The sequence below is a fragment of the Equus asinus genome, chromosome 2 (genome assembly GCF_041296235.1).
Source record: "Equus asinus isolate D_3611 breed Donkey chromosome 2, EquAss-T2T_v2, whole genome shotgun sequence".
NCBI classification, from domain to species: Eukaryota; Metazoa; Chordata; class Mammalia; order Perissodactyla; family Equidae; genus Equus; species Equus asinus.
Genome location: NC_091791.1, coordinates 12,905,260 through 12,931,426, shown reverse-complemented (window position 1 = coordinate 12,931,426; position 26,167 = coordinate 12,905,260). Strand labels below are relative to the sequence as shown.

At 43.7% G+C, this 26,167-nt stretch overlaps 1 protein-coding gene across 8 annotated transcripts in view; it reads left to right on the top strand.

The window, feature by feature from the left end:
* The first annotated feature begins 1,710 nt into the window (after positions 1 to 1,710).
* Positions 1,711 to 26,167, top strand: part of INPP5F (inositol polyphosphate-5-phosphatase F) — a 96,511-nt gene continuing 72,054 nt past the window's right edge. For 4 of the 8 annotated variants that reach the window (XR_011493524.1, XR_011493522.1, XM_070482160.1 and 1 more), the window contains exon 1: positions 14,411 to 14,648. Coding sequence is in view for 4 of the 8 variants with exons in the window: in XM_070482160.1 (XP_070338261.1) it covers positions 14,552 to 14,648 (97 nt within the window). In the remaining 4 variants the exon portion in view is untranslated. Of the gene's footprint in view, positions 1,949 to 13,887; positions 14,070 to 14,369; positions 14,649 to 23,283; positions 23,309 to 26,167 lie in introns of those variants that run through there. The other 4 variants (XM_070482175.1, XM_070482172.1, XM_070482179.1 and 1 more) reach the window with 4 other exon arrangements.

The window sequence follows — 26,167 nt, the reverse complement described above, 5'->3', positions numbered from 1 at the left end:
ATGAAATCTTCTGGAGTTATAATGACTTGCCTCTCTAGGGTTTAGCAACTCTAAAGAAAAAAAGAGAGCCGATATCTAGTAGTTACTTTGAGCTATAAACTTGTAAAACTAGCACGCGGTAGTTATTGAGTGAACAAATGCTTTTTAAGGGGAAGGTGGACAAAGAATGTTGTAGGGTAAAATGAGACAATGTGGGAGCGCCCACAAATGAATCGTTCAACTTTGTTACCAGACTCAGAAAGAATGACTACATTTCATGATTTCCTCCGGCCACACAACAAAGCACGATACAGATGAGGAGAATAATGCTTAGCTCACAGCCGCCTGACTCACATGACAATGGGCCCCTGTTGTAGGGTATTGTATGAGAGGCTTATTCTGATTCTTTTGGTCAGTCAGAGGCAACACTGCACAAACAGAAACAGCAGCTCCTAAACAAACCATTGCTTGGCGCAGAGGGAAGGAAGGAAGCTTCCATTCTGGGCATTTCCCGCCCCATTCTCTCTCCTCTTTCTAGTCCCAGTTGTCTTGCTTTTTGGGTCAGAAATAGGCTGCATCTGTCTGTGGCTTATGCTTTACTCTCCTGGGCCTATGAGACCTTGGCAAGTTCCTCGTGGGCTCCGCCTCTCATCTTCCATGTCCCTAAATAGGGTCAATCATATAGATTAAGTAGACCTTTGGTGACTACCACCCAATTTTATGCAGAATGAAAGCTCAAAAATGTTAATTATTCTTATTATATGTTTTTTCCCCTATGGAAATTCTTTTCCTTTCTTTCTAAAGAGTAGATGCATCATTTAGAGGAGACCATCCCATTTTTGAAGACATTTCCTCTGAAAAATGCTGTTACCAGCTTTAGGGACGGGAATGTGAAAATTTTGTAATGGAAAAGTCACACAAGATGTTATAGATAGATTATGTGTGACAGTAAGTTTCAAGTCATAGAATCATGCATCTTAGCAATGAGAAGAACTCCTAGAAAGCTTATTCAGAAAGAAATTCTGGGCTATTTCATTGGTAAACACGGTGTTATCTTCCTTTTTTGCCTGGAGAGACGTGGATTTTGGTGGTTTTGAGCATATTTACCCCTAGGTAGCAATATCCTGTTCTTAAACTGACTGTTGTGGGTTGAATTGTATCCTCTCAAAAGATATGTTCAAGTCCTAAGCACTGGTACCTGTGAATACGACCTTATTTGGAAGTAGGGTCTTTGCAGTTGTAATCAAGCTAAGATGAGGTCATACTGGAGCCCTGATCCAACAGCTGGTGTCTTTATAAGAGAAAAGTTTGGACACAGACACACAGGGAGAACACCACGTGACAATGGAGGCAGAAACTGGAGTGGTGCATCTACAAGGCAAGGAAGGCCCAGGATTGCTGGCAACACCAGAAGCTGGAAGAGGCAAGGAAGGATCCTCCCCTGGAGCCCTTGGAAGGAGCATGGCCTTGGCAACACCTTGATTTTGGACTTCCAGCCTTCAGAGCTGTGAGAGAATTAATTTCTGTTCTTTTAAGCCACCCTACACGGGTAATTTGTTACGGCAGCCCTAGGAAACTAACACACTGACCAGATGACCACATCTCTTTGATCCCTCTCTTATTCTAATCTGTAGAATAGGACTAATTCTTGCTGTCAATAGCTTTGAGATTTCTGATGGATGCTTTAATACAGTTATTAATACACAGTATTTTTATATTAAAATAATACAGATTTGCATTGGGGAAACTTTCTGACAACAGAGTTGGTAAGCTCCCAGGAAAAAAAGAGACATTCTCTCTTCAAGTCCTCTCCTGTGCTGCTCCATCCAGGGCTGCTGATCCTGCAGGGAAAACACAGGCATCACCGAAACCGTCTGTAAATGCTGCTGTTTACTTCCTGCTAACTCAGAAGAAAGCTACGTCTTTCAAGTATTTTGAGCTCTATAGAGGCTGCTGTGGAAAATTAGAGGTAGCATTTTATCTTTCTTTGCCTCCTCTTCTTTTTTTTTTTTTAAACCGACTTTCTGTTCCTCAGAACTTGTTTTTCATATCTTTTCTCTCAAGCCCTCCTCTCCTTGGCACCTGACAATAATTCTTGTTCTGATGTCATTGGTGATTCCACACCTAAGGAAAGGTGGTATTTTTTCCATTCTGTCAAGAACTCAGCTATTTATTTCAATCCATTCATAGACTTATAGCAGAGAAGGATATTTTGGTTAAGATTCCCTTTCTTGTTAGGTTGTAAAGATGAGTGTAAATGGAATGCATCCCCAGCACTGTGGGGTTTTTTTTGTAAATATGTGAAAATGATATAAACCGTGTTGACCTCAAGCTTTTTTTCACACCTCTCACTACCACAGTGAATTATATAGAACCTGCAACTGACACGAAGCTGAGGACCCGAAAAAAGATCCAGTGCTTAATTACATCACCGTTAGTGATGAGCTCTCTGGTCCCGTGCTCTCTAACTCCAAAACAGGTTCTGCTCTGCCTGTTGAAAGAGCAATCCTTTGTTCTGGTGCTAGAGATATTTCTGTGTGCTTACACTCCAGCTTCAGCATTAACTTTTCTCTAGAGAATCACCAGCGTTCTTTTTCCTCAAGCCCTAAAGAAAAATATGAATAGCTATTTGGTTTTATTTTTCTACGCTTACAACCCTTTGGCTCTCATTCTGTCTCTGAAATTTAGACTTTTGGTTGCCCATCGTTCACCTTTTTTGTGTGCTTTAAGAAGAAGATACTTTCTCATGTTAGTTGTTGGTTGTGATTGAGGTTTTTATTTTTATTTTTTTTAAGATTTTATTTTTCCTTCTTCTCACCCAAAGCCCCCTGGTATATAGTTGTATATGCTAGTTGTAGGCCCTTCTAGTTGTGGCCTGTGGGATGCCACCTCAGCATGGCTTGATGAGTGGTGTGTAGGTCTGTGCCCAGGATTTGAACTGGTAAACCCCTGGGCCAGTAAAGTGAACCCTGAGTGTGCGAACTTAACCACTCAGCCATGGGGCCAGCCCCGAGATTGAGGTTTTTATAATTTTTTTAAAAGCCCATGATTATTCTCAATCATCTTGCTCATTCAGACTCTTGGTGCTATTTTTAGCATACAGCAAATCTGTTGTTTTAGATTAGATTAATAATGCAACTAGGGGGGCCTGCCCGGTGGTGCAGCGGTTAGGTGCACACGTTCCGCTTCTTGGCGGCCCGGGGTTCACCGGTTCAGATCCTGGGTGCGGACATGGCACCGCTTGGCAAAAGCCATGCTGTCGTCGGCGTCCCACATATAAAGTAGAGGAAGATGGGCACGGATGTTAGCCCAGGGCCAGCCTTCCTCAGCAAAAAGAGGAGGATTGGCAGTAGTTAGCTCAAGGCTAATCTTCCTCAAAAAAAAAAAACAAACTAAATTTCTCAACTCTGTTTTTTCCCATTTTCACAGTTACGATATTTGCAATATGTCTCTAAAATGATAATTTTTAATAGGTACTCTCATTTATCCAAGAACTTTACAGAGTATGTCAATCATGGGTAGATTGTTGAGAGTATCCAGTTTATATGTGTCCACATGATTTCATGTTTCACATTGTGCTTAGAGAAAGGATTTCACATCTTGTAGGGTGATTGCAGGGACCCCACGGTGGGTAGGGGAAGATGGGAAGAAGAGAGGAGAGTAGGAAAGCTGATGATGAGATCTTTGGCTGGTGTTATGAGCTAAATTGTGTCTCCTAAAATTCTGGAGCTGAAGTCCCAACCCCCAGTACCTCAGACTGTGACTGTGTTTAGAGACAGGGCCTTTAAAGAGGTAATTAACGTAAAATGAGGTCATATGGGTGGGCCTAATGCCACAGGACTGGCGTCCTCATAAGAAGAGGAGATTAGGACACAGACAGCACGTGACAGAGAGACAATCACGTGAGGACACAATGAGAAGACGGTCAATGGCAAGCCAAGGAGAGAGGCCTTGGGAGAAATCAACCCTGACAAACCTTGATCTTGGACTTCCAGCCTCCAGAACTGTGAGGAAATTAATTTCTGTTGTTTAAGCCCCCCAGTCTGTGGGACTTTGTGATGGCAGCCCGAGATGCTAATACAGCTGGGTCCTGGCCACAAGTCCCTCCCTGCTGTGGGGCTCAGCGTGAAGGGCAGTGGGAGGGGCATGGAGGAGGACAGGTGGCCATCACTTGGGAGATCTGCTTGGTACCACTCTGAAAGCTCTGAGCATGTCGTTATATATGGCCTGGCTGGCAGAGATGGACCCCTTCTTGAGGGTAGGGAAGGGGAAGCGGTGCAGGTAACAACACACACTCCTGGAGCAGAGGGAGACGGCTGCGAATATTCACACTATAATAATTTGGTTGCTGTCGTACTCAACTCCCTGATGACTGATGTTTTACCTTTCCTTAAGAGTAAATAAATCTGTACTGTCTAGAAATAGAAGGAAACAATACAATTAATTTGTACAGGCTTCAGTTACTCTCCATATGGCTTTTCTTTCTGAGTGACATGAGGAGTTGATGTATTAAAAGGGGCAGTAAAAGAAAACCAAACCATCCAAAGAAACTTACAAATCTCCCTTGGGCAAGTATTCTTGATTGAATAGTATTGCCCCAAAATTCATGTCCATGAGGAACCTATGAATGTGGCCTTGTTTACAAGTAGGTATGATTAGTTAAGATGATGTCACACTGGATTAGAGTGGGCCCTAAATCCACCATGACGGGAGTCCTTATAAGAAAAGGAGAACCGAGAGAGAGACACAGACACAGAGCGGGAAAAGGCCATGTGACAATGGAGGCAGAAATTGGAGTGATGCAGCTGTAAGCCAAGAAATGCCAAGAATTGCCAGAAGTTACCAGAAGCTAGGAAGAGGCAAGGAAGGATCCTCGCCTACAGCCTTCAGAGAGAGCACAGGCCTGCCAACACCTTGATTTTGGACTTCCAGCCTCCAGAACTGTGAGAGAATAGATTTGTGTTGTTTGAAGGCTTCCAGTTTGTGGGACCTGGTTACAGCAGCCCCAGAAAATTGATACAGGAAGTGAGCAGGGGAGGGCCAGGCACAGTGTTTGATGGCTCGTGTTGTTCAGTAGCTACAGGTCCAAATAAGAGACTTCGCACCTGTGGAAAAGACTTCACACACTTATCTAAGTGGGAAAGTGTCTAGCACAGACCCTCAGAAATATTTCTCCCTTCCTTTCAAACACACTACACAGTAAGTGGAAACCACTGACTGAAGTTCCATGAGGACATCTTAGGGGACCCATTGTGTCAAATAAGCTAACACATAGAACGAGCTTTGGAACTGGAGAATGCCTCATAAATTGTGAGGTGATTATGGTACCTCCAGTGTAAAGATCTATATTCTGAAACATCAGAATAGCTGCTCCGGGATGTAAAATCAGCTGACTTTTGAGAAATCTTTCCCTTTGTGAGAAGAATTATCATTCAACAATAGGTACACGAAGGTAACTATTGGAACTGAAATATTATCTTAAATCTTTCAGATGTAAACTTGAAATACGATGCCCTGGTTTTAAGATTTTTTATTTTTCCTTTTTCTCCTCAAAGCCCCCAGTACATACTTGTGTATTTTTAGTTGTGGGTCCTTGTAGTTGTGGCATGTGGGATGCTGCCTCAGCATCGCTTGATGAGTGGTGCCATATCCGTGCCCAGGATTCAAACTGATGAAACCCCAGGCCGCCGAAGCAGAGCGTGCCAACTTAACCACTCAGCCACGGGGCCGGCCCCCGAAGCCCTGGTTTTAATGTTTAGTTATGATATGCTTGTCTTTTCTGCCAAAAAGGGTTGTGGGAGGATTAGCGAGGTACTACTTGAAGCTGATTGTAAATGAAATAGCTTCGTTCCTAGGTAGAGAATTATTGAGCGGCTAGTGGTATGGTGGGAATCAGGCCGGATTAAAATTGTCAGGTTGGTTTCTGCGAGGCCTGATGTCAGAAGTTTGCTGCCTGATCCTAGGCAAGTTGCTGCAACTTGCTGAGCCTTCATTAGGCTAGATGATTGCTAGAATTCTCTATCATTGCCCCATGAGTGGGAACAGGGGGCACTGGCCCCTGCAGTGGGTTGAACAGTATCCCCCGAAAGCTATGTCCACGTCCTAACACTTAGCCCCTGTGAATGTTTGAAAATAAGGTCTTTGAAGATGTAATTAATTTAAGGATCTCTGGATGGGATCATCCTGGTTAGGGTGAGCCCTAAATCCAAAGACCTTAACATCCTTAAAAGAGATAGAAAAGGAGAAGATACACAGAGTGATACACATGTGAAGAACCATGTGATGACAGAGGCAGAGGTTGGAGCCGTGCAGCTTCAAGCCAAGGAATGGCAAAGATTGCAGAAGCCACCAGAAGCTGGGAGAGAGGCATGGAACGATTCTCCTTCTGAGCCTCCACAAGGAAGCAACCCTGGCCAACACCTTGAGTTTGAACTTCTGGCCTCCAGAACTGTGAGAGAATAAATTTCTGTTGTAAGCCACTAAGTTTGCGGTAATTTGTGGAGCAGCCCTAGGGAACCAACACAGTCTCCTACAGGACAGGAGGACCCTGGCACGAGCGGCCCTCTCCACTGGTCACCCACAAGTCATCACCACCACGTCTGATTAGAAGCCAGTGCTGCCCATCTTTGCCAGACCAAACACATGCAGAATTCTGTCATGGGTTGTCTTAGTTTCCTGTGGTAACTCAACACGCTTTTGCTCTCTTTCAGTTCTGGAGCTCAGACGTCCAAAATCAACCTCATTGTGCCAAAGTCAAGGTGTCAGCAGGGCCTTGCTCCCTTCGGAGGCTCTAGGGCAGAAACGGTTCCTAGCCTTATCTGGCTTCTAGTGGCTGCTGGAATTCCTTGGCTTGTGGCGTATCACTTCCATCTTCAAGGCTTCCATCTTCAAATCCCTCTCTGCTCTGTCTTCACATCGTCTTCTCCTCTGTGCAAAATCTCCTCAGCCTCCTTCCCAGAAGGATACACGTGGCTGCATTTAGGGCCCACCTGGATAATCCAGGACAAGACCTTTAATCACATCTCAAGACCCTTACTCATATTTGCAAAGACGCTTTTTCCGCAGAAGGTAACATTCACAGGTTCCAGGGCTTAGGGCCTGATATCTTTGAGGGCTATTGATCAGCCGCCTCAGGGGTTTAGTCTGTGCTTTCATTTAAACGTCAGATAAGCAACCTAAAACAGTCCAGTAATAGGGCTGGAAGCTTTGCCTTCATCTAACTTACTCTTTTCCTCCTGCCACTCAGGGTGGGGTTGGGGCCTCTCAGTTTGGGCTTTCAGAGAATATTCTGAATGGATACTACCTGTTCCCTCAATTCTCTCTCTCTCTAATTTTTGAGTGTCTGTCTCCTGCCCTCCTGCCCCTTCTAGTCTGATGTCTCTGAGCCCCTATTTTGAAAATTCCAACCCTTCCAAGAGGTTGGGATCTGCCCTCTATCTCCCCAAGCATCTACCACTTCAGGCTTCAGCCTGATGTTACTGAGGATATTGCTCTGTTGGCTCTACAGGGGGTTGGGGGAGGGAGCTCGGGTTGCTATCAATGAGGGGAGGACTGTGGTGCCTTGCTTGCTTCCAGGGAGTTCCTTGACCAGGAATGGCTGTGGTCAGGTTCCTTCCGAATCACCCAAGGGCAGGCACACTTTGCTACATTGAGTGTAACATTTCTTCCAAAGACATCTTAGACTAGTATCACATGATGAAAACATTTTCTTCCTATTAATAGTACTTTTGAATCCACTCCTGGAAAATCTATAACCCTAGCATTATTGAATCAAAGAATTCTTCCTAGCTCTATTTTCACTCTAAGGGCTCCACATTAACGGGAACAGCTCTCTCTGAGTCATTTGGGATGAATGGTGCTATCCTTGCACACACTGTTTCCGATCTCTAAATTTATCTCTTGATAGAAGCGAGTATGTGTGTGTGTTCTCCCAGCTACATGACTGTGAGTGGATTAGAGAATTGGAGGTAGGAGAAAGTACATCTGAGTTTAGAAAAGGGGGAGGGGCTCAAGTGACACAAGAGAATGATCAAACACAGAAGGACACATCAAGAGAAGACAAAGAACAGGCCCCAAAATTCTCCTAGAATGTTCTTTTATGCTAGTGTTGGGAGCAATGTTTGTGGCACTTAGAGCTTTTTAAAATATGGAGGGTCCTTTTTAGAAAGAAGACTACAAAATAATGAATGTAGAATTAGGTACACGGCCTTGGACAAAACCCCACTGTCCTGAAGCTCAAGTTTCATCAGCCTCAGGGTGAGTCCTCTGTCTCTGGTTGGGAACCACAGCCAATATGCACCTTCTAGTTATATGATTAATATCCTTTATTCCTATTTACCAATGATGTGATTTGAGCTGAAAGCATCTGAATCACATATATTTACAATATATATGTAGAAAAAAAATATATATAACATGTTAGGAATCTGTCAAATAATCTGAGATCTAGAGAGGAAAAATTTACACATAAAGTAGATTTTTAAAAAATTACAAAATAACATTTCTAGAACACTTTATAGTTTAGGACACTCTTTCAAACACTTAATCCTGACAAGAAACTTGTAAAGGAAATTTTATATTATATCCCCGTTTTACATAGGGAAACTGACCTTGGAGAATTAGGAGATTTGCCCAAGCACATACAGCTTAGGTTGATAGGGGAGGTGGGCTGGGAGCCAGGGCTCAACACTTCCCAGCATTGACTGGAGGTTGCGGGGTGGGGTAAACACAACTGGCAAACACTTCTGCTTCCTGGGGTTGGGGGTGGTGGTGTGTAGAGTAGGAGAGAATAAGGCAAGAGAGTTCATCTAAACTGCCTGCCTCTCCATACTGATCCTTCCTTCCTGTCTCTCTCCACCTGCCTTGGATTTCTGAGCTTCAAGCTGACAGGCAGAACAGTAAGCAATTTGCTCCAAATAGGCCCCGTCGGCAGAAAACAAGGGACTGGTGGTGCTTTGGGGAATGCCTTCAGGTCTAGAGCTTGTCGGTCTCTGCAGGCAGATAGCAGTCCCCAAAGCTTGCTGTCGTCTGAGCCAGACACTCAAGTTCCAATCATGAAACCACAAGAGAAGAAAAGTCCAGATACTAGTCTGTGGCCTTTGAATGTAAGGGCCCCACAGGAAATTTCTACAGGCCACATGTTTTTACCATTCAAAATGAAAATAGTTTTACTGAATCCCCAGGGGGAAAAGGCTCACGCTGAAGCGATGGGACAGATTTGTTAGAATCTGAGTTGTTCCCAGCCTGTCCCCTTTTTCCCACTGCTGGAGAGCTTTCTGGCTTAGCCTTGTGCTATCTCTTCCCCTCTCCCACCCTCCAAGGAGGGTGGGCTTCCCAGGGGAGATAGCCCTACGTGGTTTGGTCAGATTTCACAGCAATGAGAGGAAAGAGAGAAAGGAGCCTGGAGAAGAGTTTGGAGAGAAGTATGGGGTTATCTGTGCTGCGTGAGGACAATGGCCAGAAGAAAAGAAATAAGACATAAGATTTTTAAAAAACATACAGAGGGCTTTACAGTATTTGAGAAATACACAGAAAAGACTTGAGTTTTCTCAAATTATTTTTAATTGTATGGAATGGATCTGTTTTTTAACTTCAATGCTGCCCTGAACTGAACCCCCCGAGCTGGAGCTTTATAAGCATGACCCCAGCAACCTAGAATTCCCACTTGATTAAACTGGAGAGCAGCAATGAGACAAGCCATGAGAAACCACACACTGCTTGCAGCAACTTAAATGTGAGCATCCTGCTGTATTTGAGAAGCAGCAAGAATGCTCTAATCCTGAAATTAGAGTGAGGGCCAAATTCTGAAAATATATTTGCCACATTTGCAATGGGTCTCTGGTTACCCATTATGGGCCTCCTTAAAAACATCGACTTGGAGACGTTGCAATCACATTCTGCTCCCGGCTGCCTACTCCCTGTGCTCACCTGGGGGGAGCAGTCCAAACACCCTCCCCCAACACACACCCTTCCCTCTGCTTCTTCAGGCTCAGTGGAGACTTGCTGTAAGATGGAGGGGAAAAGAACGGAGCAGCATTAGGAAAACCAAATCCTGTATTTCCTTGCCGCTAAGTGCTGCTCTTACAAAATGGTGAAACACTGTGGGCAGCCTTTCCAAGGATGTACCACGTTTCTACAGGAGTAATTCCCCTCGCCCCCTGCCCTGTTGTTTTCTGATACAAAGCATTCCTTAAAAAAATCTCTCACATGATTATCTAACAGAAGGCATTTTTGACAATTGTTATTGATTTACCAGGGTACAGGCCTTAACAGGCCATCAGCCTGAGAATTATGATTGGCAGAGAGAAGAACAAGCCACAGCTGCTGCTGTGGTTTAGAAAAGGTGCTAAAGAAAAACTCCGCTCTTTATACTCCATTTAAAAGAGTGTACCGTGCAGAAAAACGGCTTATCTGCCTAACCATACTTCCCTTTGACAGCACTAAGGTGTTAGGAAAGCTCAAAAATATTAAGCAGCATATGAAGAATGAATAAACACGTCTATGCCTTGGACTCCTGGCTTGTTACGGCAAAAAGTTCTAGATCCTTAGGCACGAAATTTCCTAAAAATATTTGTGTGTGTGTGCTGGAAGAATGAACTTTATACACACACACACACACACACACATTTAACTAATCTTTTTTTTTAAATTTAAAGTATTAAATTTACATGGTTATAAAAGTCAAAACAATGTACAGGGATATATAATGAAAAGGAAAAGTTTCTAACCTCCTTGCGTTCCTGACTCCCTGTGCTGCCCTCCCCCTCCTTTCCATTTCTCAGAGGTAACCACACTTCCTGTGTTTTCTTTCAGAAATCTTCTGGGCTTATACAAACGTACTTTCTCTCCCATTCTCCCCTTTTAAAAACCAAATGGGATCCTTTAAAACACTATTCTGCAACTTGGACTTTTTCTGTGTAACACTATACCTTGGATATTTTTTTCAAATTAGCATATTTAGAACTAATTTTTTAAACCATTTTTTAAAATTGACAAGTAAATGCATGGCAGAAAGGAAGTGAGAGACAGCTGGCTTTAGACAAATATGAAATTATCACTGTAAAAGGCTAATTATCTTCCCTCTGGAGGAAGAAAGATCAGATGCAGAAAACACATTTAATTTTCTCTCTCCCACACATGAAAGAAATATTATAGCTGGTTTAAACAATAACTCGGGTCCTTGACAATTTTATCAGGCCATCCAACGAAAAAGCCAGTACTTATTAACCCCCCCAAAGTACAGCAATGGAGGAGAGATGGTCTTCTCCATTGAACAAAGGGATTTCTCTCATTGAGATCAACGCGACAGTCTCCTGAGGAACTGTACCCGTTTGTTCTATGGTGCTTCTCAAGTGAACAATTTTATATACGTCAAAGTGTTCCAAAATGCTCGTTCCAATTTCCAGTCTTGATGAAGTTATGGCAGGAGGGAGCACAAGTGTACTAGCAGACAAATCTATGAGAAATTGGCTGATGATTACTCAAATGTAAAAATTTGGCTTGTGAATGTCTTGGGTCCTTAACCACCCCAACTGCTGACCTAAGAAATTAGCAGCCTCCTGGCAGGAGGAATACGCATTTTAAAAAATCTCTCCTTTGGGAGATTTCTCATACACAAACAAGACTGAAGAAAGTTCTCATAGACAAACAATACATAAGACTGTGAACAAGTATATGAGAGATGATGTTAAAAGTCAAATTTCACCAGAGGACTCTAGAGTCTAATCAGAATCCAAAAATTTCAGAGACAAATAATGACCCTGACTTTGAAGGCCAAATCGATAATCAGAGTTGAGTCATTTACCGTCATTATTTGTGTAAGTTTAACTATGTGAATACATTTCCTCATATTCATTGATTTCAGAGCTGGAAGAACCTTTAGCGACCATCTCTTTTAATAAATAAGGAAACTGAGACTAAAAGACATTAAATGGCTTGACTGAGATCACACAGAACTGGTTAGAACCTAACGCCCTAGGGAATATACTTAAATTAATATAAATATACCATACATGTAAAAGAAGGTATATAATATGCATGATGGTCATTCATGTTTAAAAACAGAACAGTATCACATGAACTTTCCACCAAAACCTGAGTGACACTATCCATTCCTTGAATTAGGAAGCTGGAAGAGAATGATGAAGGCTGGCAGGTAGCCACAGGCCAAGGATGGAGAGGCCAGCCAGGGAGTGCAGAAGCTGCAGGGTTAGGAGCACCAGGCAGGCAAGCAGGATCCCAGGTTCAGGAAGTCCATAGCAAGAACAAGGCAAGGCAGCTGTAGCAGGAGACTGGGGACGAGATGTCTGCCAAGGACAGAGTATTTACTCTTGTCGCTCATTCTGCTCAGCCAGGCCAGGGCTCTTACCTACCCTAAAGCTGAGTATCCATTTAAAGCGAAAGGGAGAGAGCAGCGTGCATCTGGGTCAGACAGATTCCAGGAGCGTCTCTCCTTCAGGTTTTTTCTCTCCTAAGGACTCTGCTTGTTAACTCTGGATTTACAGGTAACAACCCCAAGCAATGGTATCAGTTAATGATTGACTGCTGTTTTCTGGCAGATTTTTCCAATTAATTTCATTTAAAACAGTGATGCTTAATCCTGGCTGCACATTAGAATCCTCTGGAGAGCTTAGAAAAAAAAATACTGATGCCAGAGCCCACCCTAATTAAATTCTGGTTTGATTGGTCTGAAGTCTAAGCACTGGTTTGTCTGAAAAACTCCCCAGGTGATTATGTTAGTTAGCCAGGGTTGGAACCATTGATTTAAAACATCAGGGAAAGTTCCAATCAACTAATCAATGGTTTTAAAACAGTTACAGCAGCACTGTTTTCTTCGCATCTGGCAATGTGTTCCATTACAAAATAATGAAATAATTTGCATAACATACTTGGTAGGGTTTTCTCATTATCTATTCATTTTTGCTAAGGAAAGTCAACATATGGCTGAATTCGACAATAAATCTGAAACTGATGGTTCCACTGAACCTTCTTATCACCTTCTTATCTCCATTATCTTCTGTGTCCAAATCATATCACAAAAATTTGATGTGGTAATCACTGGGCTTGAGCTTTATGTTGAGGTGTCTGGGCAGCCCAGGAGGCATGGTACTTATCAGAGATTCCAGGTCATTTTGTCATCATGGGACTTTCAGTGCTATGGAAATTCAACAGAGAAATCAGTGTGGGCTGGAATAATTAGTAATGTGGAACTCCTTCCTGCTTTTGGGCCTTGTCTCTTTTATCTAAGCAGGTTACAAGTATTGCCTCCCTTTTCTAGTCTCCTACCGCGTCTTTTTCCTTTCCCTCTAAAGCATTAGAAAAGGCAAGAGATAGGAGTAGGAAGAGTCACTGATTTATAAAACGGGGAGTGTAATTAAAGGTCATTTAATTCAACCACCGCCTGAGACCAAGAGACTTTCCCAGGATCACACAGCTAGATCACACCTGGAGCTAGGCCTGGACCTGGGAGCCTGACTCCCAAACCCCATTCTCTTCAAGAAACCACCTGGCCTTTCAAGATAGACAGCTCAGACACCCGGGAGGGCTTCCTCCTTCCACAAGAGGTTCTCCAGCCATCTTATCCTCGTCAAACTGGGCCCTTTCCACTTCATTAACTGAGGTTTTATTCAGTCTTCTCAGACGCATCCTACTTAATACGGGGCGCAACAGCTTCTGAACTTTGCTCCCTTCCTCCTCACTAGAGCCCTGTGCTGCTAATACTTGTGTATCTTCTATTGTTACATGCTCCTCGTTGATGTGCATTTGTTGAATGCCTGCTGTTGTCAAGCGTCATAAGGTTCTAGGAGGAAATACCCAAACAGAAGACGCCCCGCTCTGCGCAGAGCCCCCGCAGCCAGCCCCTCGGTCGCATTTCCTGGCTAGCCTAGTCTGGCCCTCTGCGGACAGCTCAAACCCGGGAGGAGGGAGTTTCACGCTGGATTGGGGGTGTCGGCCTGGCTTTTCTCAGCGCTGGTGACAGGAACGAATAACCCCCAGCATGGGTGGGGAGGCCCCATGAGCAGGCCTCTGCTCCGAAGGCTGCACGGAAGGAGGGCGGCCAGCCTGACTCAGCCGCCCCGGGGTTGCCGCTGGTGAGAACGGCCGGGGGAGGGGCCTGGGAAGAGCGGGAATTGCGGGGAGGAGAAGAGGGAGGAGGAAGGGCCGCGGGGACGAGCCGCGCGGGAGACCCGGGAGAAGCCGGAGAAGGCGGCCGGAAAGGGCAGCGAGGAGAGCAGAGAGCAGAGAGGCGGAGGGAGGGGGAAGGGCCTGGGGGACGTCGGGGGAGGAGCCAGGGGAGGGGGGGCCGGGGAGGAGCCGGAGCCGGGGCGGGGTCGGGCAAGGGGCGGGGCTGGGGGAGAGGCGACAGAGGCCGCGCCGCCGCCGCGCGTTCTACGGCCGCGGGTCCGGCCGCCGGGCGCTCCCTTAGCCGCCGCTCCCCGAGGCGTGGGCTCTGGCGGCCCCGGCCGACGAGGACGCCCCGCGCGCCCCCCGCGGGCCGCCGGGGTCGGGGGGCCGTGGAGACGCGGGCGCGCCCGGGCCGCCAACGCCGCCTCCCCCGGCGCCCGGCGCCGGCATGGAGCTCTTCCAAGCCAAGGACCACTACATCCTGCAGCAGGGCGAGCGCGCGCTGTGGTGCAGCCGCCGCGACGGCGGCCTCCAGCTCCGACCCGGTGAGGCGGGCGGCGCGGGCCCGGCGGGCGGGCGGGCGGGCGGGGGGCGAGGAGGGGGCGCGGCCGGGCCCCTCAGCCCGGGCAGCCGAGCGGGCGCCGCCTGCGGCCCTGCGCGCGGGGCGGGGCGGGCGGGCGCGAGCTGTCAGTATTTCCTGCCCCTCCGCGGGGGACAAAGGGCCGGCGACCCTCTCCCTGCGAGCGCGCCTCCGCGCCGACATGGCTCTGGAGGGCGGTCGGGAGAGCGGACCCGCCCGAGCCGAGGACCCCGAGACGGCGTCGGGCCGGCGCCCCCCGGAAAGTTCGATTGAGGTGCGCCTGGCCTTGAGGGCCTCTCAGATGTCCTTCGCGGCAGGTTCTGGGTTCGAATCCCGATCTCAGACCAGAAGCGATCGCGCTGGTTCGGTGGAACGTCCTGCCGGAGCTTCACCCCCTCTTGACATCTGTGCGCTTCTGGTCCCTTCTTATTAAAGGCGTGAAATCGTTCTGGTTACCTCACAGGCACCCGGCGTAAAGCACCTTTTCTTTCATTTCAGTAGTACAGCTAAGCTGTATTGCAGTGTTGAACTTCGAGTGTTTTTATGTGACTCGGTACTGTGCGAAACAGGATGTATTGTGGGTCCGTGCCTGGGTGTCATGTAAGCTGTTATGAGCTGCCCGAGTCTGCACCGATTAGTTTGCGTTGAGAAAACTAGTTCACAGTGGTGAGTTATAAACAGAACGGTCCAGGGCGCGTTTCCTTTGTGAGGGGACTTGGTAGCACCTCCGCCTCTGAGGTTGCCTGTCCTTTTTCCTAATCGCCTCAGATCTTTCATTTTAGGGGAAGTGAGAATAGAGGGTTTTTTTTTAAGTATGCTTTTTTTTTTTTGGTGAGGAAGATTGGCCCTGAGCTAACATCAGTTGCCAATCTTCCTCTTTTTTATTTTTTTCTCCCCCAAACCCCAGTACATAGTTGTATATTCTAGTTGTACATCCTTCTGCTTGTGCTATGTGGGAGAGGGCTCAGTATGGCCTGATGAGCGGTGCCACGTCCACGCCCAGGATCCGAACCTGCAGACCCATCCTGCCCAACTGGAGCGGAGGAGCTTAACCGCTGGGCCTTGGCTGCTCGGAGAATAGAGTTCTTTAAAGAAATAGAGCATTTCAGTGTACTTGTAATTCTTATATGTAATCTAGACAAAACTGTAGGTGTTAACTGAAAAGTATAAAAGGTCCAAATGAGCTTTTTTGTATCATGACAGCGAACATTTATAGGATGGTTTCCAAGGACGTGGTTCCTTAATATATTATTCCCAAACCTCATAACAAGCTTACAAAGTCGGGGGTGGGGGGGGGGGGATCCTCTTTTTCAGGTGTGAAAGGTTGAGTAATTTGCCTAAGGTCATGGAGAGGGTAGAGCTGGCCCCCAGAACCTGGCAGGGCCCAGTGCTTTCTTATGGAGGCCTGCTAGTTAATTTGCTAGAGCAGGGAAGGAGATCTTATTGTTCCTAGGCTCTGGGTGTATTTTCTTGCTGTTACACTTTACTGCCTCTATTCAGAATAGAGGAGAAACTGCTGCACCCAGGTAAGGGTCTTGATGATCTTGGGGCAGAAGTTGTTGTAAATAGGCTAATTTTGGCTGGTCTCCAGTCATTCTCTTCTCTCTGCTTCTCCTGATTTGACCATTTGCCTGGCTCTTCCCCACACTTCCTCGCCAAAGTTTGGGTAAGGCTTCAGGTGCAGCTTAAAGAAACGTAGGTTGAAAATTCCTAGGCTGCCGAGGAGCCAACTCTTTGGATTCTAAGAGCTTATCTCTTCCAGCCAGGTGGAACTTGAGATCATCTCCATCCAGCTCTTCGGCAGGACACTTTCTGCACCTCATTTCTTCAACTACAAAGTGAGGATTGGGCTTTTTAGACCTTGTACATAGTGAAGATGTTTTTTAAAACAATACCAATTTGTTCATGTACGTCTTGGAGGACAAGAATTGACATGTTGCATGAAAAATGCTCAGGAAATCTCTGGGTGGTCATCTGTGTATTCGGCGGTGAGTTGAGGTGTGTATAAATAGAGTGGACTGGGTTGTCTCCATTTGTAGGGCCGCTGTCTCCTTTCTCTTAGCCCCTAAGATTGACAGAGATGATCTAAGCTGGTGGAATTATATGGAACAAGGTGTGGCCACCAGAGTCCTCTGAATAGGACGGGCTTTATGTGAATTGTGTGTCATTCTGTTTGGTTTAAGTTCATTTCTTGTACACAGTAGGCTCTCCAATCCTGATGGCTGCTTGGGGATAACTTATTCCCCTTAAGTGAAGTGAGTCCACTCTTCTAGGATGCTGGCTGGGGACTTACCCTTCAATGGAAGCATTTAAACCCTTACTTGTGAGCTGAAGAAGCTCAGATGAGCCGCAGAATTAAGCCTTCAAGGAGTATTCACAGAGTAACCTGGGCCTGCATTTTGGCTTAAGCCATACGGTTTGAATAACTGTTTATATATCCAAAGTCCACATCAGAAGTCAAGTTAAAAACTTTTTTCTGAATGAAATGGCTGTAGTCCTTGCAGTTAAGTCTATCTCACTTCTTAGGATGTTGCAGATCACAGACTGAAGTAGACCGAAAGTCTGGAGGAGGGAAGAGGCCATTGTAACCATTTTGATGTGCAGGTGTGTAAGTAGAGCCAGTGAAGAAGGAATCCCGCGCACTGGACTTGACCAGATAGTTTGTCCTGTCTAGCACTCAGGGTCCTTTCTAAAGAATGGCTGTTTCATAATGGTATTTTAATTGGGTAAGTGCCTTTCCGGTCTTTTTCTGTAGAATCATTTAAACGTCTCTTCATTTTATTGGACCTTTCCCCTCTACTTTTATGGCCAGTTTTGCTGCTGTTTGTAGTGAAAGCGTTTAAAATCATTCGTTGTTTCCTATTCGATATTCAGCTGAATAGGTTACTGACCAAGTCCTTTTCTTTTCCAAAGGGGAGTATTATGAGGCCAAAAAAGCCTGCGGGCATTGTGGTTTTTGTATTTGTGGCTATTGAACAACCTGAAACAGGACTTTTCCTCTTCCTAGAGATATCAGAAGAATCGGTATTGATATTTAAGGTTAAAATGACCATTTCCTTAGCCTGGAATGTTTGTAACTGTTAGCCCCCTTTCCTGCCTACTTTCTTCTGTTAAGACCAGCTCAGATGCCACCCCTGCCCTGTGCTCACCCTAGCCTGCATCCTTGGGGCAGGATTATTGGTCTCCCTTATTGTGTTTCCAGGTGCTTTATACATTTAGTACACACTTTGACCGTAGCCCTTCTGCATCATTTAGTAATAGTTTGCTTCCTTCTTCCCCAGTGGACAGTGCATCCCCCACGGCAAGGCCTGTCCTTTCCTCGTCTCGGTATCTCTGGGCTTTAGCCTGCTTAGGATGCAGCAGGCATTTTTGGTTGAGTTGAGCTGAATTAAATTTAAGTCCAAGTTTTCTCTCAGTAAAATCATTGCCATAAAAATAGGATGTTGAGTTATGCTTATTACTCATTTTAGGCTCTATTTTGAATATCTTCTAATTGGGGCGGAAAATCTCTGTCCAGCTGAGTGAGAAAATAGGAGGAAAGGTGCGTTTCCACTTGTGTTATTTTTCTATCTGATTTAGCATCTCCTTTTTTTTTAATCTTTGTGGTAGTATTTATTTTCTTCTTTAATATTATTTAAAGTTTTTCGGTTCTCTTCTAGCTGAATAGTTGAGTATTATTTTTTCTGGTGTTTCCATTTTTTTAAGGTTAGTGAGTAGTCCGTATTCATACGAAGCACTAGTTTTTGGTGGATGCTTATGTCTATTGCAAGGTAATACCACCAGAAAAAAATATTTAGGTGGTTTTATTTTCTACCAGGGAAGATGATGAAGCACTGTGTAAACATTCAGTAATCTCCTGAGAGAGGAGTTTTACTATCTGAGGATAAGGATTGTAATTTAAAGACTTGAAAAGGAATATAATACAGTCCTCTGTTGGGGAAGGGTGATATGGTCTTATCTCTTCAGTCTTAAAATTGTTTCCACTAGTCCTGTGGCTTTGTCTGATATGACGGTGTTATATAATTTACTGCTGCGTCCTGTGTCCTTCTATTCTGAGGCTGAGTGACCATGAAAGATGGTAAAGCATCTGTCGGAGACATAACATTCATAAGCACGTAAACTATATAGAGAGAGATGATACTCTGATGAATGCCAGTGAACATTTATTTTGGGGGGGATATTAGCCATCAGAGTTCACAGAAACATAAAAAAGTGTTCCTGTTCTTCTTAGTTATTTTTTGACAATGAAATTATTTTTAGTATGTCATGCAGTTAACTTTTTTGAATGAGAAGTTATAGTTATGGAATTGAAGTTCATGTAGCTTCTCTCTTCAGGAGTCATATTTTATGAAACTATTCAGTTTATTTAGAGTTTTATGTCATTTGGTATTTACTTTAAAAAAAGATTTTGAACTTAAAAAAATCATATTTGCTAAAAATTCACAAATTACTGTGACAAAATCTAATAGGGCGTTTAATTTAAAAATTAATTATTAAATATATTGTAAAAATCTAACCATTTTTGTTGTTGTTGAATAATCAGGTTTTTTCCTAGTGTTTGTAGTCTTCACTTTCTTTAAAACAGCTCACCAGTTTTATACCCAGAACTGCTTTTTACCCTATATTTTGTATTTCTAACAGGCTAGCAGTTGGACTGAACAGGTCTTTGTTTATTTTTATGAACATTTATTTTTATGCTTACAAGTAGAAAAGACTCATCTTTCCAAAGATTTTTCCCCTCTTCTTTGGTTTTCAAAAAAGAAAAGAGTCTTGCTAAGGGGACTGATGACAATTTTTGGAATTGGGGTTTCCAGATTGAGGGGAGTTTTTGTGCATATTTTGTCGTTTACATTGTCAACTGAGATTAATAGTAGACATTAACAGTAGCTTTTATTATTGAGCATTTTTCTGAACCGGACACTCTTCTAAGCCTTTGATATGTACTGTTTAATTTTATCCTCACAATAAATCTCAGGAGGTGGATTTTATTGTTATCCTCATTTAACAGACGAGGAAACTGAGGCATAGAGAAGTAATTTATCCAAGTTCACAAGGAGGGAGAGACAGGCTTCTAACCTCGTATGACTCCAAAGCCAAATTTTCGTCAATGTTGGCAAAAATATTTTATAAACCTTCTACCTTCTTGACTGCAAAGGTATAGGTTTTATATTTTTATGAATAGTATCTGAGCTGTATCTTTAGCTATCATAGTCGTTGTAGTGTAGCCTATATAGAGAATAAAATAGTCTCTCAAATGTAATAGCACACACATTGAGGAAGGATCTATATAGAATGAGAAGGCTGATAAGGAGACTACTGGTTTGTTCTTTGACCCTACACCTACCCTGACTCCTTTCTTGCAAAATTAGTTTATATAGTTACAGGGAACGTCATTATATAATAGATTGACTAGTTGTTTTTCTAGTTCTGGTCAGTTTATCCGGTTTCTCTTCTTAAGTTTTTGGAACATCTGCAGTTTGGGAAGGGAATAGATGTAGGGTAGATCTTTGAACAGAAACATTGATATGTACTGGATGGGAACTATTTCAGCCAATGATGAGCAACCCAAGGCCTTTCCAGTCTAGCTTTGCGAGAGTCCTAGATCCAATTTCACAGGCATCCTTTCAGAGCATAGAAAGCAGAGAAGGAATGTGTGGAGAAAAAGTCTTTAGGGCGACCAGCTTCAAAGAAGGAAGGAACCTTTGTAGAAGCACAGATTCCTGGATGCTTGTGTTCTGACCAGGCCATAGCCAGCAGAGGCCAGGACTTGCGAAAGGCTGGCTTCAGAGGAGAGGCGATATCAAGGCCTGTTAGGGTAGAGGATGCAGGTGCCTGAAACCAGGGTGCCCTGACAGCTTGGTCTTTCGGGAACCTGGCTGCGTTGGTGCTGCTCCAGGATGCCCAGCAGCACGGCTCCCCCTTGTCCTACCTGCCCCGCCTAAAGCCGCCCAAGCGTGGAGAAGAAGTAGGTTCTTTGCCATATCCCCAGCACCTGGCCCACAGCAGGTCTTCTGTAAAAATATATTGAATGAATTGAAATCATTGTAGTCCCTGGTCGACCCTGTGTACTGTGAGCAGCAGAGGGGTTGTTGGGAGGATTAAATGGAGAATATAAGAACAGGAGACTAGAATGCTGTTTCTCTTGCCAGCTAAAAAAATCGTGCCACTTTCTCATTGTCATTTTATTCAGTAAAGGGGAGACTAACTTTTACGTCTGTGGGATTCAATAAATCTGTTCTCTGTTTAAATGAAAATAAATGGGACCTGAAGACATTTTATTTTCCTGTAACTGGCTCTTAGGCAGAAAAAAAAAAGTTGCTTTTTGCTGATTTTCTTCCTTGTCATTGATGACAAAATTAGCTGATGTGTTTGCAGATAGATGCTAGACTATTGGAAAATCCAACGAGTTTGGCTCTGCTATTGATTCAGTGAGTTCTCAGTAGTCTAGCCTTAGTGTGGTTTTATGGGGATTTAAATGTGTTAGATCTTTATAAGCTGTATTACTATCTGTGTATCTTTTTGTTAACTGTTCTGTTTGTGTACAAATATGTTTTAAAATATAACCTTTTAAAATCTAGTCTTGCAAACCTAAGTCTGAGAAGTAACAGCAATGTCATAGAACCTCTAACAAATAATTACTCATGGGGCCGGCCTGGTGGGGCAGCGGTTAAGTTCGCACATTCCCCTTCTCGGTGGCCCAGGGTTCGCTGGTTTGGATCCCGGGTGCAAAAATGGCACTGCTTGGCAAAAGCCATGCTGTGGCAGGCATCCCACGTATAAAGAGGAAGATGGGCCTGGATGTTAGCTCAGGGCCAGTCTTCCTCAGCAAAAAGAGGAGGATTGGCAACAGATGTTAGCTCAGGGCTAATCTTCCTCAAAAAAAAAAAAATTACTCATTAACTAGTCTGTCATTATCATTATGTGTTAACTGACCATAATTGAGCTGAGAAGAGCATTTGAATTACAGTATGTTTAACAAAATAGAGAAATAATATTTTTTATTAGTAGTAGCTGTTGATAATACATTAAGGAATCACATAGAAATAGTATTTTGAAAGTGAGGATAAACACTGAACACTTAGCGTTATAGTACTATCACCACACACACTGGGAGTATCTTAATTAAATCCCATGCTCTGCTAGCATGACTCATTTTGTGGTTGCTGTGAGACCCTTAAAGGAACTGCTCTCATTCACAAAAAAGCATCCACGCCTGCCTGCCTGCTTTATAAGGCTCTTGAGTGAAATACGGGTTGATTTTAGGTCAGTGTTCCTTGGTGGTTTTTCTTTTAAGTTGCTTCATTTTAATTTCAGGTTCTTTCAGGTTTAACTTTGCATTTCTTACACTTGATAGTGGGATATGTAAAAGTACATTCATTTTCTTTATGCATCCTGTTCGCTGAAACAGCTTTTCACTTACACTGCACTTCAAATTCCACGGTTTCTGCAGCGGTCAGTATATGCAGTTTGAAACAGTCATAACATCTAACCGGTAGAGAATTTTAAGCATGCCATAATGTTTTTAATTATAGTAGTTTGCATGTATCATATTAATGATGCTTCACAGTATCATTATACACTGCCTTTCTGCCTTATGCCTATTTCCATCATAAGATACCTCCCCCGTCCTGCCCCGGGGAGTAGTTGTGGTGGGCAGATCAGAGGTTAGCAGAGTAATAATTTGCTAGTCTCCTTCTGGGCGGTTGTGCTTCTTGACTTCCAGAATTCATGTCTAGTAGCTAGTGCCTTTATTCTGTCCCCCTTTGCACCTTTCAGCTACTACTCCCTTTTCTCAAAGCAGCCGCCCCACCTCCCCCATCTAACTAATTTGGTATTCTATTTCTTTCTGCTTCCAAATTATATCAAGTCTGAAATTCTGTGAAGTAATTTATTCTTTCAACAAATATTTATTGAAGACCTGTCTGCTGGGCATTGTGCCAAAATAAAAAGATGGCTAAAACAGTCTCTACCCTAGCAAGAGTGTGGACCGATAAGGAGAGACCCAACAGGATGCTAGAGTGGCAGGTGCTGCGATAGAGCTCTAAGACAGTTCGGTGAGAGATTTGAGCTGGGGCTTGAGGTTTGAGGTCTGTGTGTGTGTGTGTGTGTGTGTGTCTGTCTGTCTTTTTTCCCCAAGATGGTGAAAGCCTAATGAAGAAAATGGGAAGAAAAGTGCTTTTTTATTTGATTCTGTGAAGTTTTTTCCAGCTGTAAATAGGCTGTGATTGTTTCTCTCTGTGAAGGGAAAGGCCTGGAAGAAACTGGCTGTCTGCATTTGTGGACTTTCATGGACTTTTTTTGTTATACCAGAAATAACTCTCTGTATGCACAATGCCTTCGTTCTAATTGGGTTCTCAAAAAAAAAAAAAAAGCTTATGAATGATTGACTTTTAGGAATGAATAGTGCCTGACTGGCCAGATTGAGATGGTACTGGTTTTCCCCTGTACCCGCTCCCCTCCCAGGACACTGTGCTGTGGCCCCTGTTGTTTGATCTAAAAGCAGTTTGTTTGAGGCCAACTAAAATGGCAAATCCTAGACCTGATGGTGGGTTTGAAGGCAGAGCTTTTTGTTGGCAAGGACCTATGGCGGCAGAATGACTCTACAGCAATCCTAGATGGAAGAGAGTAAGTTAGTTTTGAGCAAAGTTTTCAGGAAAAGCTATGAAATTATTTAAACACCGGTGGGGAGAAAGGTTGCATCTCTTTAATGATCGAAGTGCTAATTTTGTGCATCTTGTTTAAGAGCTCTAAAATGAGTTAAGGAAAATACCAATTGTTAGCTTGACTATGCTCTGATTTAGCTCTCAGAAACCTATTTCTGAAAGTTATTTCAAAGGACAGTTTTGGGGATAGCAAAGGCGTGAGGGATATGTCCCAACATATTACTATGTTTTTGGGTGTTGCGTGATGAATTTATTTTCCATGGATTTATCTAATCCTTGTTTCAACTGTTTATATTTTTAGCTTCTTAAGGTAATGAGTTTGGAAAGTCGTAATTTAAGCTGTACTTCCCTTCATTTATTCCCAAACTATGTCTTTTAAATGTGTGTCTCCTAGGCCAGTATTCTGAATGTACTGTGAAGTCCACACCTTTCATAATCTTATGGTCCTCTCGGACCTAATGATGTCCTCACCTTTCAAGAAACTCTTTCTCTTTAGCTGTCCTCTATTCTTTTTTGAGTTGCAGTGGGTCTTTCTTGAGATGCGACAGTTAGGACTTTATGCTTCAGGTGGAGAGTCAGAACTTTTAGTTTGGATATTGTAGAGTTTAGAAAATGATTTCTAATGTCCTTCATGATCATGATCAAAACTTTGTGACCCTCTTGCTGCACTGTAATTAGATCCCCTTTTTAATAGAAAAATCTAGGAATTCCTAAGATCCATTTCCTAGGTGGTATCTCATCTTTTAAGTATTCTATGGGTTATTTATTTTTTTAAATGCAAGGCCTCTTCCCCCCGCCTCCCCCTTTTTGGTGAGGAAGAGTGGCCCTGAGCTAACATCTGTTGCCAATCTTCCTCTTTTTTATGTTCTTTTCTCCCCACAGCCCCAGTACATAGTTGTGTATCCTAGTTGTATGTCATTCTAGTTCTTCTATGTGGGATGCTGCCACAGTGTGGCTTGATGAGTGGTGTGTAGGTCCGAGCTCAAGATTGGGACTGGTGAACCCCAGGCTGCCGAAGTGGAGTGAGTGAACTTAACCACCTGGCTGTGGGGCTGGCCCCCTCGGGTTATTTTTTTAAGTGAATTTTTTATACTAGCTTACGCCAGCTTTTCTGCCAACTCAGTATATTATGAGATCTTTATGCAGTTTATGGTACTTTATTACACGAAAGAGTTTAAAGTTGTACACGGCACAGGCATGGTCTTTGAATCAGACTGATAGGATAAAGCTAAGCTGCCGATACAGGGTCCATCTCGTAACCTATAATCATTTAGATCAGAAATTCTCAGCCTGGCTGTACATTAGAATAACCTGGGGGAGACTTACAAAATACCTGTGCCAGGGCCCTGCCCTAACAAGTTGAGTCAGACTCTGAGGAGTGGGGCCCAGGCATCAGAGTTTTATAAAGCTCCCAGATGATGTAATGAGCAGTCAGCATCAACAACCATTGAGTTGGAGTTCACACTGAGAAGTCACCAGCTGCTAAACTTCTAAATTGGACCAGCTCTTTAGCTTGCTGAATGCTGGAAAGTAATTACCATTAGAGAGTTCAGAGAAAGGTGTATCAAACTTTGCATTTATAAGATGACACCTGAGTCAAATTAATCCTCAACCTGTTTTCCTGGCCTGATTAAATTCTGAGACCCGAAACATGGATAAGCTAACAATTGGAACTTTCAGTTCCTCATTTTAGAGCTGTTTTCCTCATCTGTTTGACTTTGGTGATTGTCTTTTCAGAGCAATAATATCCTTTGTCTTTAGCAGGAAATGAAACTTGGATCCAATTATTTATGCATACTCTGGCACCTTTTCTTCCCCCATGACACAGGTGAAACTGCCTATAAACTTCAGCAGCTGTGCAAAACCCAGGCTAGTTCTTGGGCTAAGGGTGTGCCATCACTCTGGGCTCTTGGAATGAATGACTCATGCCCAGCAGGCACACAGTACTTAATCACTTGTTTTGTGTGTATCAGGAGGAAGAGGGCATATGAAAATAGAAGCCATGTACTGCCAAATGGATCTGAAATAAGGGTGGAAATGTTGACCTAATGGGTCAAACATTGAGCTTAAGCAAAATACTTATGTCTTTGAGTGTATGTTACTTTAATTATTTCACTAATTAAAATTTGGCGTTGTTTCTAAAATGTTATACTTTTGTAATTTGTAAGGAACTCTACTCTTTACTAGATAACTTTGATAATCCTAAATTTTAAAACTTGTTTGCAAATTTCAAATGTTTCTCTTTTAAGTTTGTATGCCACATTGGAATATACCTTTTGAAGGAAGGATTAGAAAGCAATCTGTTTGTTGGAGCAGATCAATCAAATAACTGTTTTTTGTGGAAGAATGATATAAGCCCACTGGTCATTTTCTCTGCTATTCCGATGCCTTCCACTTCAGAGTAACCATTAATACTGGTGACATGGTCTCCATTACTAAGCATAGTTGCTACATATGCTTAGACTAATATCATCTACGTCCACATGGCATCTGTACAAACAGACTCTGCTAACGCCAACTTGTTTTATTTCCTTAGTGAAGAGTAACAGATTAAAAAAATACACATACACAAACACATTTTGAAGTGTCTCTTGTGTGCCAGGCACTGTACTAGGCAGCAGAGGCACAGCAGTTCACAGAGACACACAGAGCCTCCCTTCTTGTGCCAGTTATGTCGCCTGCTGCAGGCCTACCTCTTATTTTTTTTTTTAATGCTTTTTTCCTCCCCAAATCCCCCCAGTACATAGTTGTATATTTTAGTTGTGGGTTCTTCTAGTTGTGGCATGTGGGACGCCGCCTCAGCATGGCCTGACGAGCGGTG